This window comes from Lagenorhynchus albirostris, chromosome 13 (genome assembly GCF_949774975.1).
Source record: "Lagenorhynchus albirostris chromosome 13, mLagAlb1.1, whole genome shotgun sequence".
NCBI classification, from domain to species: domain Eukaryota; kingdom Metazoa; phylum Chordata; class Mammalia; order Artiodactyla; family Delphinidae; genus Lagenorhynchus; species Lagenorhynchus albirostris.
Window position 1 is genome coordinate 58987289 of NC_083107.1, and position 18876 is coordinate 59006164.

Consider the following 18876-nt stretch of genomic DNA (forward strand, 5'->3'; position numbering starts at 1 on the left):
TATATTTTTGGCTGTGTTGGGTCTTCGTTGCTGCGTGTGGGCTTTCTCTAGTTGCGGTGAGTGGGGGCTACTCTTCGTTGTGGTGCACGGGCTTCTCATTGCAGTGGCTTCTCTTGTTGCGGAGCATGGGCTCTAGGCGTATGGGCTTCAGTAGTTGTGGCTCGTGGGCTCTAGAGCGCAGGCTCAGTAGTTGTGGTGCACGGGCTTAGTTGCTCCGTGGCATGTGGGATCTTCCCGGACCAGGGCTTGAACCCGTGTCCCCTGCATTGGCAGGCGGATTCTTAACCACTGCACCACCAGGGAAGTCTCTTGGGTTGGACTTTGAGTGATGTTTACCTCCACTCCAGCTACCTGAAACAGCTTCCTGGATATCCAGAAGCTGTTTCTAGCTACTTAGTGGTCAGCATAAATGGTTCTTATGATTATAACGTTTCCAGCATCTAGCCCCTAGACCATGTGTTATCCGGAGCTAGACAGTTAAGAAAATAGACTCTGGAGGCAGACAGAGCTGCATTTAGATCTCAACTCCTCAATTTACTAATCATGTGGGCTTGAACAAATTATGCCACCTTTTAAAGCCCCAGTTTCTTGTCCTGTAAAAGGCTGATGGTACCAATAATGCTTGCCTCATAGAGGTATTTTATAGATTAAATGAAATTATGAACAGGTATTATCATTTTTAATTATGCTCCCATTCTTCAGTTTCTTCTTAGACTTGATTGGAGTAATAATCATGATGGTTATCATTTATTGCCATGTGCCAGCCACTGGGCTAAATACTTTATATTATCTGTAATCATCATGAAAAAATGCTAGGAAGAGACCTTTACAGCAGAGGAAACTGAGGATCGAAGAGGTTACTTAACTTTCTCAAGGTCATAAAACCAAGTGGCATAGCTGGGGTTTGAACTCTAGAGTTGGTGTTCTTTTCACTAAGTGACACTGATGCTCATGTACCCAGTTCAGATAATTACATCTGAGGATGAATATAGATTGGAAGGGTCATTATTTCCCTCTCACATTCATGAGGGACAGCTGTCCCTTGCTTCAGAGAACAATGGACACCTAATATTAAGCAGCAAGCTGGATGGAAACCCATCTGGCCACAGTGTTCCATATGGAGCAAGTGCCTTTCAAGATGTCCACAATTCTCAACATGAGTTCAGCACGGCTGTGTCAGAGAGGCGTGCACCCACGTCCGGGGTGCTACTAGTATTAGCCTCAAGGAACCCTTGATGTTCATGATTTGATCTCCTTTATAAGATGTAATTCAGTGACCCTGGCATATCAGCTTTGTATATAAGTAAAATTTCCCTGCCAATCAATAATTCAGAGTCCCTCTTCTTTTTTTTTTTTTGCGGTACGCGGGCCTCTCACCGTCATGGCCTCCCCCGTTGCGGAGCACAGGCTCCGGACGCGCAGGCTCAGCTGCCATGCCGCGGGCGGCATGCGGGATCTTCCTGGATCGGGGCACGAACCCGTGTCCCCTGCATCGGCAGGCAGACTCTCAACGACTGCGCCACCAGGGAAGCCCCAGAGTCCCTCTTCTTGTTCACAGCTACTCCAGCAAGAACCTTGATTTCCGTCCTTCCTTGCAAAAAAATTTCCTCTTTGGCCCCTCCCTCAAAATGGTAATCCCAAAGAAAGCCAAAGCCAATGTGGCAAATCGGTTTGTTAGCCACAGTCACTGTACAACTTCTGGGATCAATCAGTGACCACTGCCCCCGAGATCAATGAGAGGAGCCTGCAAAGTCCACCAAGAGATGCCTATGATTGGATTAAGCTACTAGTGCTCCCAACGCTGCCAGGGAATTTCCCAGCTTTGTTCTTCTTTTTGTCTACTGGCCCCTGAAGCAGTCCTGCCTGTGCCCAGATCTGGTCTCAGATAGCCTCCTGGAAATGGCTCATTCATCTTCTGTCAACCATTCTTGGACAAAAAAGCACATCTCTTCACACAAAGGAGCAATGGTATGCAAACATGGTGGTTACCTTAAATTATACTTCCAGTAAACACATCACTGAAAGGATAAGGTCTACAAAGATGCAGTTTGCCCCTAACACAACCTTTTTCATCCTCAGAGAGCATTTTATCTTTTAGCCACAGCAATATTCAACGTCTTTTCTATGGTGGTCACTGTTTTATATTTGTTTACCTGTTCCCCTACTCTCACCCTGCCCTATCCATCTGATGCCCCTAAATCAAGGTAATGGTTTCCATTAATAGATACCCAAATCTCTAGCTCTTACAGGGAGAAGATTCCTTCTATCTTACACCATTTCCATGAAGGTGAAAAAGATCCTAGGGTTTGTTCCAATCACATCTCATATCCCCAGTACCCTGTGCTTTCCTTCCCTAGAAGACTCAGAAAGAAAGATAGGCTCCATCATATTTTGGACTACCTCCTTAATTTCTGCCACAAAGATGATGCTCATGGTTTGCCTTGTACCCACCCTACCCCAGCTCTGGAACTAGCCGTTTCTCCAATGACTCCACTTCTTTTTAGAAGGGAATAGTATTAGAGATCAAGAGTGGGCACTAGGTATGATCATTACTACCCGGGTGTCTTTGCTTAGGCCTTTTCTGTGGACAGAGCTAGGAAATATATGCATGTATACACACATCTGTACATATGCAACACATATACATGAATGTTTACACTTGCATACACACACATATTCATACATATTTTAGAAACCTTTGGTCAGTATCAATACCTCCAATTTAATCCATCCCATGTAGTTTATCTTACCTCCCCCTTTTGTTATTTGTATGTCCCTTCTTTCCCATCAAGAACGCTGGCTCTCAACAATAAAACACACTTACTCATTTGTTTACTTCTATAAAGTGTTGAAAATAGGTTCAGAATTGCTTTGCCCATACATCTACAAAAACAAGCCTACTAAAAAGGGTTCAGGACTTGTTTGCTGTTCTCCCTCCACCCTGACCAGGACCAAGAAGTATTTGTAGTTCAATACTATGTTTGTAGGTTACTTGGATTAGTTGGCTTTCTTTTCTTCCCTCTTCAGTTTGGTTCTGTTATTCATTTAAATACTGTTAACATTTATTTGGTTTGCTTTCAGTTTTAGTACCCCCTTCCCTTTCTTGTTGATTTAATTTTATTTTTTTATCATGTAGAACATGTTTCCAAAAGTCAACACGAGATAAAAAGGTGTACTGTGTTCTGTGTTACTTCTGTCTTATTCCCCCCACTCCCAACTCCTTGGAGGCCACTAACTTTATTATTTAACCTCGCCGAGTTTCTTTTTGGATAGGCAAGTAGATATTGTATGTTTTCTTATTCCTCTCACACAAAAGGTAGGCTCTACATAGGCTCTTTTGCAGTTTGGCTTTTTCACTTAAGAATGTCTCTTGGAAATCACTGTATATCAGTTCATAGAGATCTTCCTCTTCTTTCTTTACAGTTAAAAAGTGCTCATCATGAGTAATTATCATAGTTTACTTAACCAATCACCTACACTTGGATATTTAGATAGTTTCCAATATTTTGCAACTGCAAATAATGCTGCAGTGAATAACCTTCTGCAGAAAAAAATTTTTTTTGATTATTGGAGTTGTATCTTCAGGGTTAATGCCCAGAAGTGAGATTGGCATGTCGAAGTGTAAATGGGAATGAAATTTGTAGGATGTTGCCAAGTTCTTCTCCATAGGGGTTACACCATTTTGCATTCCCAGCGAGAATGCAATGTAGGAGAGTGCCTGCATTCCCCCATACCCTTGCCAACAGAGTGTAATCGTAAGCTTTTGAATTTTTGCCAACCTGACGGGTGAGAAATGGTGTCTCAGTGTTGTTTTAATTTGCATTTCTCTTATTATGAGTAAAACTGAACCTTTTTTCATATGTTTAAGGTCCACTTTGATAATTCTTTCTGGTGAATTGCCTGTGGATGTCTTTGCCCAATTATTAATAGGATTTTAAAAATTTTAAAGTTGTTTATTTGGTAGAAATAGCTTTTAATACAATTTACATTAACTGAAAGCAGAATCCCAAAGACCTGGCTGTGGATAAGCTATGGATTCTGCCCTCCAGGAATTCACAGTCTATAAGCTGGGCTTCCCTGGTGGGGCAGTGGTTGGGAGTCCGCCTGCCGATGCAGGGGACATGGGTTCGTGCCCCGGTCCAGGAAGATCCCACATGCCGCGGAGCGGCTGGGCCCGTGAGCCATGGCCGCTGAGCCTGCGCGTCCGGAGCCTGTGCTCTGCAACGGGAGAGGCCACAACAGTGAGAGGCCCGCGTACCGAAAAAAATGAACAAAGACAAAAAGCCACAGTCTATAAGCTGAACACTGTTAGGGTGGATATGAGCATAATCTCTGGACCCAGATTGCCTGCCTTCAAATGCCAGTCCTGCCACTTAGGCAAGTTTTTCACCACTTGGTGCCTCAGTTTCTCTATCTGTAAGATGAGAATAGCATTAGCATTTACCGTTTAGGATTACTGTTAGGATTAAATGACTTACCATATGTAAAGTACTTTGAGCAGTAAACATTCCATAAATGTTGGCTATTTTAGAGCCAAGAAAATGCTCTCTATATGTTGATTTGATCCCATAAGAATCCTGTTATATAGTTATAAAAATGAGGACCTGGAAGTTTAGAAACATTAGGTGAATCAGTGGTAGAATCAGGTTGTAACCCATTCATTCATTCGTTTATTCATTCATTTATTCCACAACTATTTTTTGAGACCCTGTTATGTACTAGGCACTGGCTTAGGAGCTGGAGATATAGCCTGAACAAGACAGATATTTGAGCTCTTGGATGCTCACTTTTTTGTGCTGGGGCGGCCTGTGTGGGTGTGGAAAGAAACAAAAACCAAGGAAACCAATTTTGTCTGTCTTGTTTGTCCTTGTCTGTTCAGCACACACAACAGTGTCAAAATTCATTTGTTAAATGAAAGAATAAAGGAATAAATGACAGAGTAGTGAAAAACGAGGCTTGATGCATAGGTAGGGCCCAAATCATGAAAGGTCTTGTCAACTATTTTGAAGAGCTTGGACTTTATCCTGAGCAGAGAAATCACATGAATAGATTTGCATCTAAGAAAACTCAAGCCAGTCTGTGTGGAGGACCCACAGGAGAAGGGGGAACAGCAGGGAGGTTGTTGTAATAAGTCCAGTGGGAGATAATGGGGTCTGAATCAAGAGGGAAGCTGAGGGGATGGAGAGGAGATGAGCTGGAGGGAAATTTAGAAGTCAGAATTGACTTCACTGGGACTTGATGGGTGTAGAGGGAGGGAGAAGTCTGCAGTAACACTGAGGTTTCACTGTGATAAGAAATTGAAGAGGGATGGCTGACGGGGGAAAATGGAGGAAGGCCTTTTAAACATAGGGATTTGAGGTGACCATGGGACAACGCTCAATCTCTTGACTGTATTTGCGTTTGGCTTCTTTACACTCCTTGGAGTCAGGAGATTTGGACCTGTCAGGGCACTGTAGTAGCATATGGGATAAACTGTCTGATAGTGGAACGGACACTGGTTAGGAGGTCACTTGACTAGTAGTGCAGCCTTAACCCTCTGGGGGTCCCTAATGGGGTGTGCTCAGGGCTAAGTTAACTGCTAACTTGTAACTGGAAGTTTATTCTTTGATGGCAAAAATACTCATCTTTGCATCTTGTCTCACACCTTAGATGATACCCTGCATAAAGCAGACTGTGGCAATATTAAATAGATGCCTCATAGGGAGATTATGAAAGGAAATCCATCATCAAGCAGGGCTTATGGCTTGGGGCTTAGGTTGTCCCGGGGCATCAAACCAGGATGCAGGGACTTAGGAAGTCCGGGAGGAGTTCCAAATCCCTTTCCATTAATACAGAAAACAGATGAATAAACAGCCCCCCAAACCCCTCTAGAATGGCACCTTGCAAGCTTTGGTGACACACAGTGCTTTTCTAGAGGTCATGCTGGATGAAAGTCTGTGAGAAGACCTGCACAAGGCAGCGATTTGGACACCTGGACACATGCCTTTACCAGAGAGAAGGAATTTCTAGTGCAGCTGGTGATAATGGAAAAAATCCAAAAGAATAGGGGCCATGTTTCACAGAAGCTTCCACAGGCAGATAGTTATTTTTAAAAGTGACCTGAACTTTCTATAGGATGTCACTGGATCCCCACAAGAAGGTTCATCACAGTTAGGAAAGGACCAGCTACAATTCATTTTCTGATTAGAGTGCTTTCTGGTTTGAACCTGTAAGGGGCTAGGAGCAGCAGGGGAAGGGTATGCACAGTAAGAAGACAGGAGGAGGGCCTCATAAGTAGAAGGAAGCTATGCCAAACAAAGCATAGGATGGTCTCTAGATGGGAAACAATATTAGAGACCTGTGCAAAGAAAGATCAAAAGGAAAAGCAGGGCACCAGCAATAGCTTGGGAGTGCGGGGCGGGGGGGTAGCGAAGGAGGGAGGGGGGAGAATAGCAGAGGAGGAGGTAAAAAGGAGAGAAGGAAAGGAGCATGAAAGCAACCTCACGTGCAGTGCACGAGTCAACGATTATGGAGAAGAGCTGCAAAGAGAATTGGGTTACTCGACTGGGAAGGAGGGACTTGGTTCTCTGGAGAGCCCTTCGGTTTTTACACAGACCCGCTCAGCGCTAAGGGGGTGTGGTCCTGGGCTTACGGCGGTAGGAGTGTGAGACGATTGCGGTGGGGGCGCCGCCCAATTTCTCCCCAAGGTGGAAGCCTGGGAAAACCGAGCGGCAGGCTGCAAGGCAAGCAGGGCGGAGGCGGAGCGAGGGCGCCGAGGGGCGGGACGAGGGAGGGCGTGGGGAGGAAAAGGAGGCCCTGGTGAGGGCGGCACTAGGACCCGCCGGCGCCCCGCCGGCTCCCGGGAGGTTGATAAAGCGGCGGCGGCGTTTGACGTCAGTGGGGAGTTAATTTTAAATCGGTACAAGATGGCGGAGGGGGACGAGGCAGCGCGGAGGCAGCAGTCGCACGAGGGGCTGCGGCGCCGGAGGCGAACCAGCGACCCAAACACCGGGGTTAACCACGTCTCGTCCACAACCCTCCTAGGTACGGGCCGGCGAGGTGTAGGCTGCAGGGCCCGGGTGGGGAGAGGGCGCGGGCCGCTCGGGCTCGCTGGCACCGGCCGCAGGCTGTAGGGTCGTCGTCCGCCGCTGGCTCGGCTCTCCTCCAGCCGCCGCGTCTGGCCGCCGCGCCTAGCCCCCGCCGCGCCCCCGCCGCGCCCCCGAGCTCTCGCGGCGCGCGGCCTGAAAGGGCGGTCCTCCGGCCGCGGCTCCCGCAGCTGTCGGGTGCACGGGCGGCGCGCGCGTCTGCGCCCGGCCCGGCCCCCTGCCTTCCCGCCCGCCGCGTGGCTGTAGCGGCGTCCTTCCCCCCAGAGGGGGCGGCCTGGAGCAGGGGTCGCAGACCCGGGGCGCGGGGAGGTTGGCGGTGGCGCGGGGAGGTCCTAGGGAGCTCCGGGCGACCTGTCACCCGGCCGGCACTCGCTGTTCTCTGTCCTTCGCGCGGAAAGGGAGGAAGGGTTAACCAGGTCGTGATGGGCCCAGCAGAGGAGGAGGACGCGCAGCTCGCGGGGGGAGGAGACACCTCGCTGCCAGGTTGGAAGGTTCTCCAGACACCCTTCCAGGAGGGAACCGCGGTCCGCAGGCCAGGGTTGTGTCTGGGGGCTCGGATTCCGGGGACCCTCGGTTGCCGAACACATTCATGCGGATAGCGCGTGTTTAGGATGCAAGTTCAGATTTAATTGTCAAAACTGGGGTTATGAGCTGTTTACTAATATTGAGATCACAGTAAGGCCCGATCGGACTGAAAGTGTCGGTGGTGTGAAGTCACCTGATCCTTCGCTCCCCGGTTTTGCTGAATGTGAGCTCCTACTGTACGTGTACAAGGAGCGCCCCTGCCCCCTGGAAGACGCATTTGCCTTGGCGGCGGAGTGTTGTGTGTCCCTCTCACTCACAACGCCCTATTTTTAGGAGTTTAGCATTTGATCCTTCACTGTGGTGTGAATTGAACGCCTGAAATCCTGATTGAGAATTTTGATGTTACTTAAAGACATAAAGTTTTTCCAAGGCTTATAAATAGTAAAAGCCTACGGTTAGGTAAGTATGGCCATGGCATAGATAAGAGTTTATTAACTATACTAAGTATGAACTGTGTTTTTCAAATTTCTCTCCACAGTCTGATAAAGGTTTTGTGAGGTAAAATGTAAAACATTTTGATAAAAGACTCACTTTAAAAGAAAAGTTTATGTGAAATGTACTTCGTCATTCATGGTAGACCTTGGACGTGTGGAACGTATGTCAGAGGTGATGACAAACTGTAAGTTTTGCTAAGGGAAAAAGAACAGGAAATAAAGCTGATTTTATTATTGCTTGCCAACCAAAGCACTTGACAGAACTGTTTACACAGAAGAAAATGCTGCCAGAGGAGAGAGGTTTGCCTTAGACCTATTCTGGTTGGAATTCTCAAGTAATAAGTTGTTCTGGAATGCTGATGGATTGGTTAATTTAGCTCTTTTGGACCCTGGAATGGGAGGGTTGTGCGTATTTATTTACTTATCTACTTATGCCGTTTTAGATGTAGTTTCAAAGCGTTTTACGTGTTTGCCTTATTAGGAAAAGCATTGCTTTATGACTCAGGGTTATGAACATCGTTTTTAGGCTGTGGCACAGTGAGAAGAGATGCTATTCTTTTTTTTTTTAATTAATTAATTAATTTATTGGCCGAGTTGGGTCTTTGTTGCTGCGTGTGGGCTTTCTCTAGTTGCGGCGAGGGGGGCTACTCTTCATTGTGGTGGTGGGCTTCTCATTGCGGTGGCTTCTCTCGTTGTGGAGCACGGGCTCTAGAGCGCAGCCTCAGTAGTTGTGGCGCACAGGCTTAGTTGCTCTGCGGCATGTGGGATCGTCCCGGACCAGGACTCAAACCCATGTCCCCTGCAGTGGCAAGCAGATTCTTAACTACTGCGCCACCGGGGAAGCCCCAAGATGCTATTCTTAAGATTTGATAAATAGGGGTCATCATTTATTAAATGCTCCGTCTGCTACTCACAGGTTTTTTCTTTGTGTGTGTGTGTGGAGTTAGTCCTTCACTTGATAGCCATTCCTATCAAACGACTGCCTAAAATAGTCCCTTTCCCTGCTCATTTGCTCTGAGTCACCCATTAATACATTAAAAACCAAGTGAACTTTTTGAGATTTGTGTTTAAAGTAAGAGCAAACAGGCTGTGAATGAGTAGGGACTCATCTGATTTTGGCTGTAGAAACTCTTTGTCTCCCTCTGCTTTCTGGATAAAGTCATAAGAGTTGAGTTGGGGTGAGTCAGGTGCCACTCTAGTAGTTTAGTCTTAGGAAGATGCTTTGTGTCTCTTAAAGAGAAGTGCTTACGCTTTCTAGGGTTATATTGTAAGACCTTTATAAAGCACTTATGAACTCTTCTATTCTAATGACTTTGTCGGATGCTAAAAATCTGTGGATGTGATTAAGTATTTAGTAAAATGTTTTGAAATCCTTTGAAATTCTTTATTTGGGGAAGAAAGAGCTTCCTTACAGTAAAGAGGTACTTATTATAGGGCAAATAAACCATGAGTTAAAATGAGATTCTGGCCTTAAGTCCAAGGCACCTATTTTCGGATTCATTTTTAGTTTACCTCTGTGTTTTAACTTTAGGATAAAGTTTTTGAGTATTCACAAGTGAAAGTAACTTTCTTGAAATTGTTAGACTGTTTCCAAAATTGTGTCTTTTCCATTCATCTGCTATTAAGCAGCTGCTAAGAGTATACCTGGAGGACTGTCATGTAGTTTGATGCTGGAGTTCAAGACATATTTAAAATTGTGAGACCTAGTAGTAAGATACATTTTAAAAAGTTGTTTATGCTCAATTGGAAGAGCTTTTTGACACACAGGATTGTAAGCAAAACTGTTTGGCAGGCTGTCAAAGAGCCAGAAACGTAAGGGATGGGAATAGAAGTTAAACTTTTTTGTAATAGTGATTTATAGCTTTACAGAAGGAGTTTTTTCCAGAGTGGGTGCAGGGAAACAGTTTTTCTTTTTTTCTTTTTTTTTTTAAGTGTAAACATATTCTGATTGTCTAGCCATTTTAGGGTTGTATTGTTTACTCTCTTGGGTATTATTTAACTTAAGGAAGAGAGATGTGAATATAGAATAACTAAACTTGATCCCCCAATTAATTCATTACTCATGTAAGTTTCTTCCTATCCTTTACTCTTTTTCACCACCCATTATACAGAAGAACTATTGAGGGTTTTCTTCATAGCTTTAAAAGTGGATATCCAGAAAAAAAGACCAACCTGAAAATATGTCAGTAGGATAATACTTGATACTTTATAAAGCACTTTAAACACCTTGCTTTGATTTTATTCTTAAAACCTTCCTGTGAGGGAATTAAGTTATTCCCATTGAAGGGAGTGATTGTGACTGGTCTACAGTCACAGAAACTACTCAGAGGTACTCTTACTGCTCCTCACCAGACTTGGAGGAGGGTAGGGGCCTTTCTTCATTGCAAATTATTACATATCATTAGAGATGACTGGGTAAAACTTTGTTGAATGAAGTCTGAAATCATACTAATGAGAAGATGGGACAGTTAAAAAGTAAAGATAGGGCGGGTCACTAAGTGGAGTGGGAAATTTTAAAGTAGGAAGGCAAAAGACGGATACTGTAGAAGGAAGTGGAAGAATTAATAAAGTAGGCTTTGGGGTTAATCTGGGCAATACAAGTAGAATCTAGGGGATTCCCTTGCTAAGGTACCAGTTTAATAAAATTATTTGTATAACTTGTATTTCTGTGATTGGCATCAAAATAAGCAGTAACTAATAACTTGGGGAAATGTGTAAGTGACGTTATTTATCTAGGCTCTGTAGCACATTTTACCTGTTTATTGTGTAATACTCTGATTGTGGGGGTAGTGTTTCTTTAATCACAGGGAATCAAGATCGTGTAGTGGAAAAAGAATGAGGAATCAAAAGCTGAGTGACTTGGTTTAAACTCTGCTTGAAACCCCTCACATACAGTAGTGATGATAATCCCATAAGGGCTGTAGGGGGAACAAATGTGGTGATAGGGTACAAGTGTTTTGTAAATTGTAGAGCTGTGTGTAAGACACAGTAATACATACGTAAGATGTGCCGGTTTGACTGCTGTTCTATTTTATATATATATATATATATTTGCAATCAGAAAGTCTCTTCTAATTTTTTTTCCCTATAATATGGACAAAGGTTTAATGTGGGTGAGGATGGTGGGTAAATTTTTAACTTTATCTGTAAAATGCTGATAACGTGTTCATGATTAGAGTTATTGTATTAAATGTGATTAAAATGCTTAACCCAATGGCAAACATTCTATTTCATGGTACTTACTACTATAATATGTGGTTATTTAAGAGATTTTGAACTAAACATTTAATTTTTAAAATAAGTGATTTAAAAGGTCTCTTCAGTTTTTTTTTTTTTTTTAAAGAAGATGTTGGGGGTAGGAGTTTATTAATTAATTAATTATTTTTTGCTGTGTTGGGTCTTAGTTTCTGTGCGAGGGCTTTCTCTAGTTGTGGCAAGTGGGGGCCACTCTTCATCGCGGTGCGGGGGTCTCTCACTATCGTGGCCTCTCTTGTTGCGGAGCACAGGCTCCAGACGTGCAGGCTCAGTAGTTGTGGCTCACAGGCCTAGCTGCTCTGCGGCATGTGGGATCCTCCCAGACCAGGGCTCGAACCCGTGTCCCTTGCATTAGCAGGCAGATTCTCAACTACTGCGCCACCAGGGAAGTCCGTTCTGTTCAGTTTTTATAAGATAAAAACAAGCATTCATGCTTCTCAGCTATCTTTATTTTAATAAACTTTCATTTTAGAGAATCATTTAATCATGTGGCAAAATAGTCTTTCAGTTACAGGATTCAATGTGAATTAATTTCTTAGTTAAGGTCATGGCAGTTTTCCAGTAGAGCACATTGGGTTTTCAAACAGTAAAGGTACAAAATCTAATTTACGTCTCTTATGCACAAGAATGCCTAAAAAAGTGATTGACTTGAAACCACACTAATCGTGAATCCCATAAAAAGCTTTTTTTCCCCTTCATGTAATAGTCATTTATAGAAGAGTCATGGGTAGTGATAAGAACATACTTATTTTAACTAAAGACTTAATTTTGAGTACTGTAAACTTCCTATGGCCTTCAGAATGGAATAACCTTTTTTCCTTCCTGATGGTTAATATCTACCCTAGCAAGCTTGTAGGTCTTTTTTTGGGTTATTAAATAGATAATAATCTATGAAGGCACTTTAGAAACTTTAAAGCCTTCTACAAAGAAACTCTGTAAAGGGGGTGAAATTGGCACATTCAGCGAGCTGCTCTTTTTGTATTTGAATGAATGGGTTTATGAGATATTAAAAGCTGGATTAAGTTCACTTTTATTGAAATGGTGGGGGGGAAGTTGAATTTTGAATGATAAGTTGGAGAGAAATTTTGACACGAAAATCACCCCTCTTCTTAGTTTTTTTGACAAAAACAGTTATTAATCATCAGAAAATGCTGTTTTATAGCCCTTTAATTTTAAGATAGATTTGACAATGTGAGCAGGCTATGTGGAATTTTTGTTTAGAGTCAAGAAGCTTTTTATTGCATAGACTTGGATATTGTTTCTCAAAAAATTCTGAAGTAGGCTAAAAGTCCTTGTGAAGGTTGAGCAATGTACCAGATAACAAATGTCTTACAACTGGATATTAAGACAGAAATTTACTGCCTTTTAAGTTACAGCTAAACTTGTGATTTAACAGGACTTGTGATCACAGCTCTTAACCTAATTGAGTAATATGGTAATTTATGCTTTGTTATAAAAGTTTAAAATTTAATTCCAAAAGCAGTAAATCTTTGTAGACACTTTGGAAAATACAAGTAAAGGAAAAAAGAAGAGAGTAGAAATCATACCAACTAGTGGTAACCACTGCTAACATTTTAGTATACATCCTTTTTAAAATGCATAGTTTAATTTTTCCTAGATTAGGATCTTACTGTAATTTTGTAATTTACTTTTTCATTTCATATTGTATTTCTCTATATGATTAAATCTCTACAACATGATTTTTTAAATGGCATTATTCTACTACTTAACTAATCTTCCTTTTGGTTATGGAATTGTTTCTCGTGAATAATGCTAGCTAAGCATCTTTATAGATAAACCTTGACCTATAGGGTAAGGTCTTAAAAGTAGATTTCTGGGTCAGATGGCCTGTACATTTTCAAAATTGAAGACACGCATCAGCAAATCCATTCAAAAAGGTTGTATCCATTTATTCTGTCTCCATTAAGGTTAGATTTGTGCTTGTTCACAAGTGGGTGTTAATTAAAAATAAATGCCAACACATAGGAAAAATGGGGATCTCACTGTTTGTTTCATTTGCATTTCTTCAATTACAGTTGATGTTGAAATTTTAATATGGTAATTGAACGTGAATTCTTTTTTAAATTGCATTTTTGTATTCTTTGACCAGCTCTCAGTGTTTCTCTTATCTTTGTGAAAACTCTTTTGTATACAAGAAATTCTTTTTTACGTCTGTTTTTTAACAAACATATGAATAGTATGTTTTAAAAATGGTATATTTATTATTATATTTATTATTTTAAAAATAGTATACTAGTATATAAAAAATAGAATAGTTTGTTTTAAAAATATTTAAAATGGTTCCATATGGGTGTTTTTCTTAAATAAATTGGCAACTCTCAACTTATTAACTTAGTGCTAGTCTCTTTTGAATATTTAGGTATGCTGTTGGGAGTTTCTTTTCTCTTTTTCTGTTTTTATTGTTTTAAATTCTTTGTGAGATGTTGAATATTTATTACTGTCTCTTTATAATGCCAGAGTATGGGCATCTGCTTCAGTGCCCAGTAGTGTGGTAGAAGTTTCCAAGCTGAGGAGCTGGGTTCAAATCACCACCACCACCAAGCTTTGGCTTCCTTAACAAAAAAATCTACTTTAGAAATTTAAGGTTAAAAGATAATGTCTTAAAACACCTGACGTGTATTGAGCGTACAAAGGAAGTTATTCCTTCTCAAGGGTAAAGGAGAACGTGAAGGGGCTGAGATTAGTTTTCTTTTGGGAGTAGAGATGGAGTAGGACAGGCAGATGGAGGACCATACTTGGACAAAGAACTACCTTTTTTGTCCCCTTGATGTTATGTTGCTGTATTGAGCACCTACCTTGTAAAAGGGCTTCTTCTCTGTTGCTTGTAATTAATACCTACGTAGAAAAGTGTAGAACAGATCCCTGTTTCTAAGCTTTTATGTAGATGGGAGATCAGATAGACCTTATGCATATTTGTGAGTAAAGTTTATCATTAAGTTTATAATTTCAGAAGTAGAAAGTAATGTGTGTTAATATTGTTGAGCAAGACTTCATGGGGGAGGTTGGGCTTATCAATCCTTGAAGAATGGGTGGGTCTTAGCAGAATTTGTAGGATATACCACTTGTTTGAAGATAGAAAGATAGGCAGTATGTTGGGAAGCTTTAGTTAAAGCCCTTGTTCCTGCTTTCTAAGAATATTTCTAAAAGGGATGCTTAAAAAGTATTTGAAAGCAATTAGATGAAACAATTGAAAAATCAAATGTGTTAGAGCATGTTTACTAAAAAAAGGAAAGGAATATGAGTTTTCCTGTAGCCAAGTAGAGCAAAGAATTGATTTAAATAACTGAATAATTCCTAGAAAAACTGAATAGTCCCCCCAAATGTGACTAAAAACTGTAAAGATGTGTGTTCCCTGCCCCTATTTTTGAGCATGTGTATTTCTCCGCCACAAGGAATCCTGACACGTACTCTAAAATTGCCAAACTTAGGAAAGGACAAAAGCAGAGTATAGTGAGAACCTCTGACTCTCTTATCCCATTTGTTTTTTTCAAATTAGTCACATTTTATCTAGCTGGAAGGATGTTTATTTGTCTCTTTTTGGCACTATTTCTTTTTTACAACTGCTCTCTTAGTAGGAATTTTGCCTGTATTGAGCCAAGGTTGGGATTTGAGTATATGCTCTACTTTTCTTTCCTTCTTTTTTAAACTGCAGCTGTAACAAGTCATTTGAGGTTGAGAGCTGGAGCAAAGTGGAACTTAGTGTCTTATTTCCAGAGTCTTGGCAGATACCTATTTGAGATTTGTCATGAAAACGCTATTCTAAATTTAAACTTGTATGTATTTTTTTAAAAAATAACTCCTTTGTTAACTGGTTATCCCAAATTTCAATAGCTCTTCTATGAGTTTAATATCTTTTAACTTACTACAGAGTTAATTTGGGGGCCACAAAGAGAATGGTTAAACTATTTGCCTAAATCGAGGCAACGTATGTACTCTGGTTTTGTTGGATTCCCGATTGCTGTGTTACAAAACCTTGGAGTCAATACCAACAATACTTTTGGAAGTGGAAATTTAGTACATTGTCGCTTTATAAAGACCTATAGAAAATAGAATGTATACGGAATAATTTAGTGTTATCTGTTGCCTACTCCAAAGAAGGATGTTGAACTAGCTAGCTCTTGCATGCATCGCTTTCTATTTTTACTGTCACATCTTGACTTTGGGCTTTTCACCTTACATTCAGGCTCTTCCATTTGCCTTATATCTGATTTCCCTGTTTTTAGACTCTCATTATACTTCTTACTCACTCATCACTTTCAGTTTATCTCTGCAGCACAGCTTTGATCCTATCACTCTGCTTCAGAATTTTCCATGGCTCTCCTCAGGATAATGCCTAGCATTCTTAGCCTAAACTTTTAAGGTTAGCTTAATCTGAGTCTCATGGATACAGCCTTCTCCAGGGTGTCTTCACTGATAACCCTAGTTTAAATAATCCAATATAGCTCTTTTTCTTTGTACTGTCCTTTTATACTTGTTTGTGTCAGAACTTTGAGAGTAAGGACTATTAGTAGCAAATTGTACTACTTTAGTATCTAGCATAGTGCCTTGCTCTCTGATTACTAGTTTGAAGTAGGTACGGTGGGGAACCTTCCTCAATTCATGACACATTGTATAGGTGTACTGAGCCTTGTTGGAATCAATGAATATGAAACGAGTTGCACATTTATTTACATATATATGCATATCTTACTAAATATGGGAAAGTATAATTTTATTGCATCTTATGTTTTAAAAGTCTGCAATTTTAAAACCTGCCCTTCTACATAGCTTATGAAGAAAAAATTGTTTCCCAAATGTTGGGGGACTGTATAAGTGATTTGCTGACTATAAATCATTAAGTTTTGACAAGGAGGTTTTTGGAAAAAATAAAGAGAAAAATAGCTGTTACCAAGATTTGTTATCAAGATGTGAAATAAACTTCTCTGCTTTTAAACAAACTGTATTTTTGTTAACTTTTTTAAGCTCTCAAAATCTTAAGCACATTAAGAATTCACTTCTGAGTTTGTTTAACGAACATGCATAGTTGGAAAATGATGGATCTGACAATTACAAAGACCTGGGTGTACGTCGTGATCTGATTACTTACAAAATGTTAAATTTTGTTTAAGCAAACTGCTTAATCTAAACCTCAGTGTCCTCCTTTATACAAATAAGGAAACTCTTAGCTAATCCCACAAAGTGATTTTGAGGATTATATAGTCATTAGTATAGAGTAAGCACTCTAAGTGTTTTTCTCTCTTCTATAGTAAAAGGAACAACACCCAAAATTATTTCATACAATAAATTATTTCAAGGAATGAGAAAGTTCCTAATAATGTTTTCACCTCTTCTCCCAGATAGCCACTTCTTTCAGTTCTCTGTTCAAATGTTTCCTTATTAGAGAAGGCTTGCCTGAATGTTCTTTTGTAAAATGGCAACCCCGGCTTTCATTTCCCTTAACCTGTTTTATTTTTCTCTGTAGCACCTAACACCAGCTGATGTCATATATTTGTTTTCTATCTCCTCACCTTTTGGATGTAATAAATTCCTAAGGGAAGGATTTTCTTTGTTGTTTATTTTGTTTGATACCGAATCTGCAGTTCTTAGAACCATGTTATAGGTGTTCAGTGAATATTGAAGGAATAAAGGCTTATGCATCCCCACCTCTAGTCCTTTCACCCCTGCATCAGAATTGCCTTGGTGGTTGTTAGTGGGGTGCTTGTTACAGATGTAGATTCCTGGACCCCATATCTGAGCTGAATCAACTTTGGAGATGAGAATCAAGAGTCTGTATTCCAAACAAGCCACCCAGGTGGTTCTTTTAAGCTTTAGTTCATGGGACTAACTGTTCTACGGTGTGGCTGGAGCTTATTAAATATTGACAGTATAACTTGGTTTCAGACCCATGTATAATTAAATTTCAGATGAATCGACTATTCTGTAGCAAACATTTTTTTTTCCTGTTGCTATGTCAAGGAATAGTTATGTATTTTTGTAGTTTTGATTATTTTGGTTACTCTAGTTTTTGTCCAGAAATCCAGTTTAATCCAGACCTTAAAATCTCAAATACAGGATGCTTATCAGTCCACCTTTCCCAAACAAAACCAAACCCTTTAAACCCATACATAATCTGTATTTGTTATTTTTTACTCATAAGAATAGATGAGCTAATATCAGGGATTTACTTTAAGTGATAAGCATCATTTAAAAATATGGACTGATTTGCATCTTCTTTCTATGGCTATACCACTGGGGAACAAAGATTGATCTTTATAAGAATTATCCTGTAACGTTGAAAGGCAGTTTGGTATAGAGGAAACAGCATGGGCTTAATAAAAGGACTTAAATAGAAATCTTGATTCCTTTACTACTTTTTAGCTGTAGAATCTTGGAAGAATTTTTATTTTTAAACTTCTTTGAATTTCTTCTTTGAAATGGGGATAATTGCTAAGTCACAGTGTTTTTGAGAGGATTCCTTTCACAGTGCCCAGCATAAAGTTATAGAGTCATTCAATAAATAAGTTCCTTTCCTATGGAAGTAAATTCTTAAGCAACTTAAAATACTTCATTAGAAACAATTGTAATGTATTTCAAACTTACAAAAATGACAGAGGAAAATATAATAGATGCCCAAGTGCCCATTGCATAGATCTAATACATAATATTTGCCATATTTGTTTTGAATCCTTTTTTTTAAAAGAAATAAAATGTTACTGTACAGTTAGTGTTCTCCTGACATCTTTCTTTTTTCCTCTTCCCTCCCTCCTTAGATATACACCTATCTTGAAGTTAGTATGTATGTTTCCTGATTTTTTAATAGTCCTATAATATATATATTTATTTTTTCCATAAACAATATATGGTATAGTGCTATATTTAAAAATTTTTAGAAAGTGGCTCAAACTATGTATTTGTGGCTTGATTTGTTTTTTCATTCAACATTGGTTTTGAGTTTTATCTATGTGTACACATTTAATCGTATTCATTAATTTTAATTCTCTATTTCATGGTTTATTTATCTGTGGATATTTAGGTTCCAATTTTTTTTTTTTTGCAGTTACAAACAATACTTCAGTGAACAAGGAACCTTGTCTCTTCTGTGCATTTGTGTAGGAATTCCTCTAGCATATAAATAACTTGTCTAAAAATTAAATTTAAAAAGTTTCAGTATTGTGTACTCTAATTCTTTAAAAATCTGGACCACAGAACAAGAGTGTGTCTCCCCACCCTTTGAAAAAAGGTACAAAAGATGTCGGACCCTTTGGGTGACTTGGGTGAGATTTTCTGCAAGACTTTCCTTTAGAAGAAAATAGAGAAGAACCTTACTGAGGACTCTAAGTTGCAGAACCTAAATATAATTTTTCTGAATTTCTGTCTTGTTGCTTAGAGTCTCCTGAGCCATTATTTATTCTATGGAGTATACTTACTTCTTATTTAAATGTATCTTTAAGAGCTGGTTAATACTTGATGATAAACTTTGGGAAAAATATTTTGTAATCTATTTTACAATTTTCTTC

The 18876-nt window shown here is 40.2% G+C and overlaps 1 protein-coding gene across 7 annotated transcripts in view; it reads left to right on the plus strand.

The window, feature by feature from the left end:
• The first annotated feature begins 6885 nt into the window (after positions 1-6885).
• ATL2 (atlastin GTPase 2) overlaps positions 6886-18876 on the plus strand; it is a 63313-nt gene continuing 51322 nt past the window's right edge. For 4 of the 7 annotated variants that reach the window (XM_060168496.1, XM_060168490.1, XM_060168492.1 and 1 more), the window contains exon 1: positions 6894-7023. In XM_060168496.1, the coding sequence (XP_060024479.1) occupies positions 6906-7023 (118 nt within the window). In that variant the 5' untranslated portion in view covers positions 6894-6905. Of the gene's footprint in view, positions 7024-7424; positions 7569-7943; positions 8070-18876 lie in introns of those variants that run through there. The other 3 variants (XM_060168493.1, XM_060168495.1, XM_060168491.1) reach the window with 3 other exon arrangements.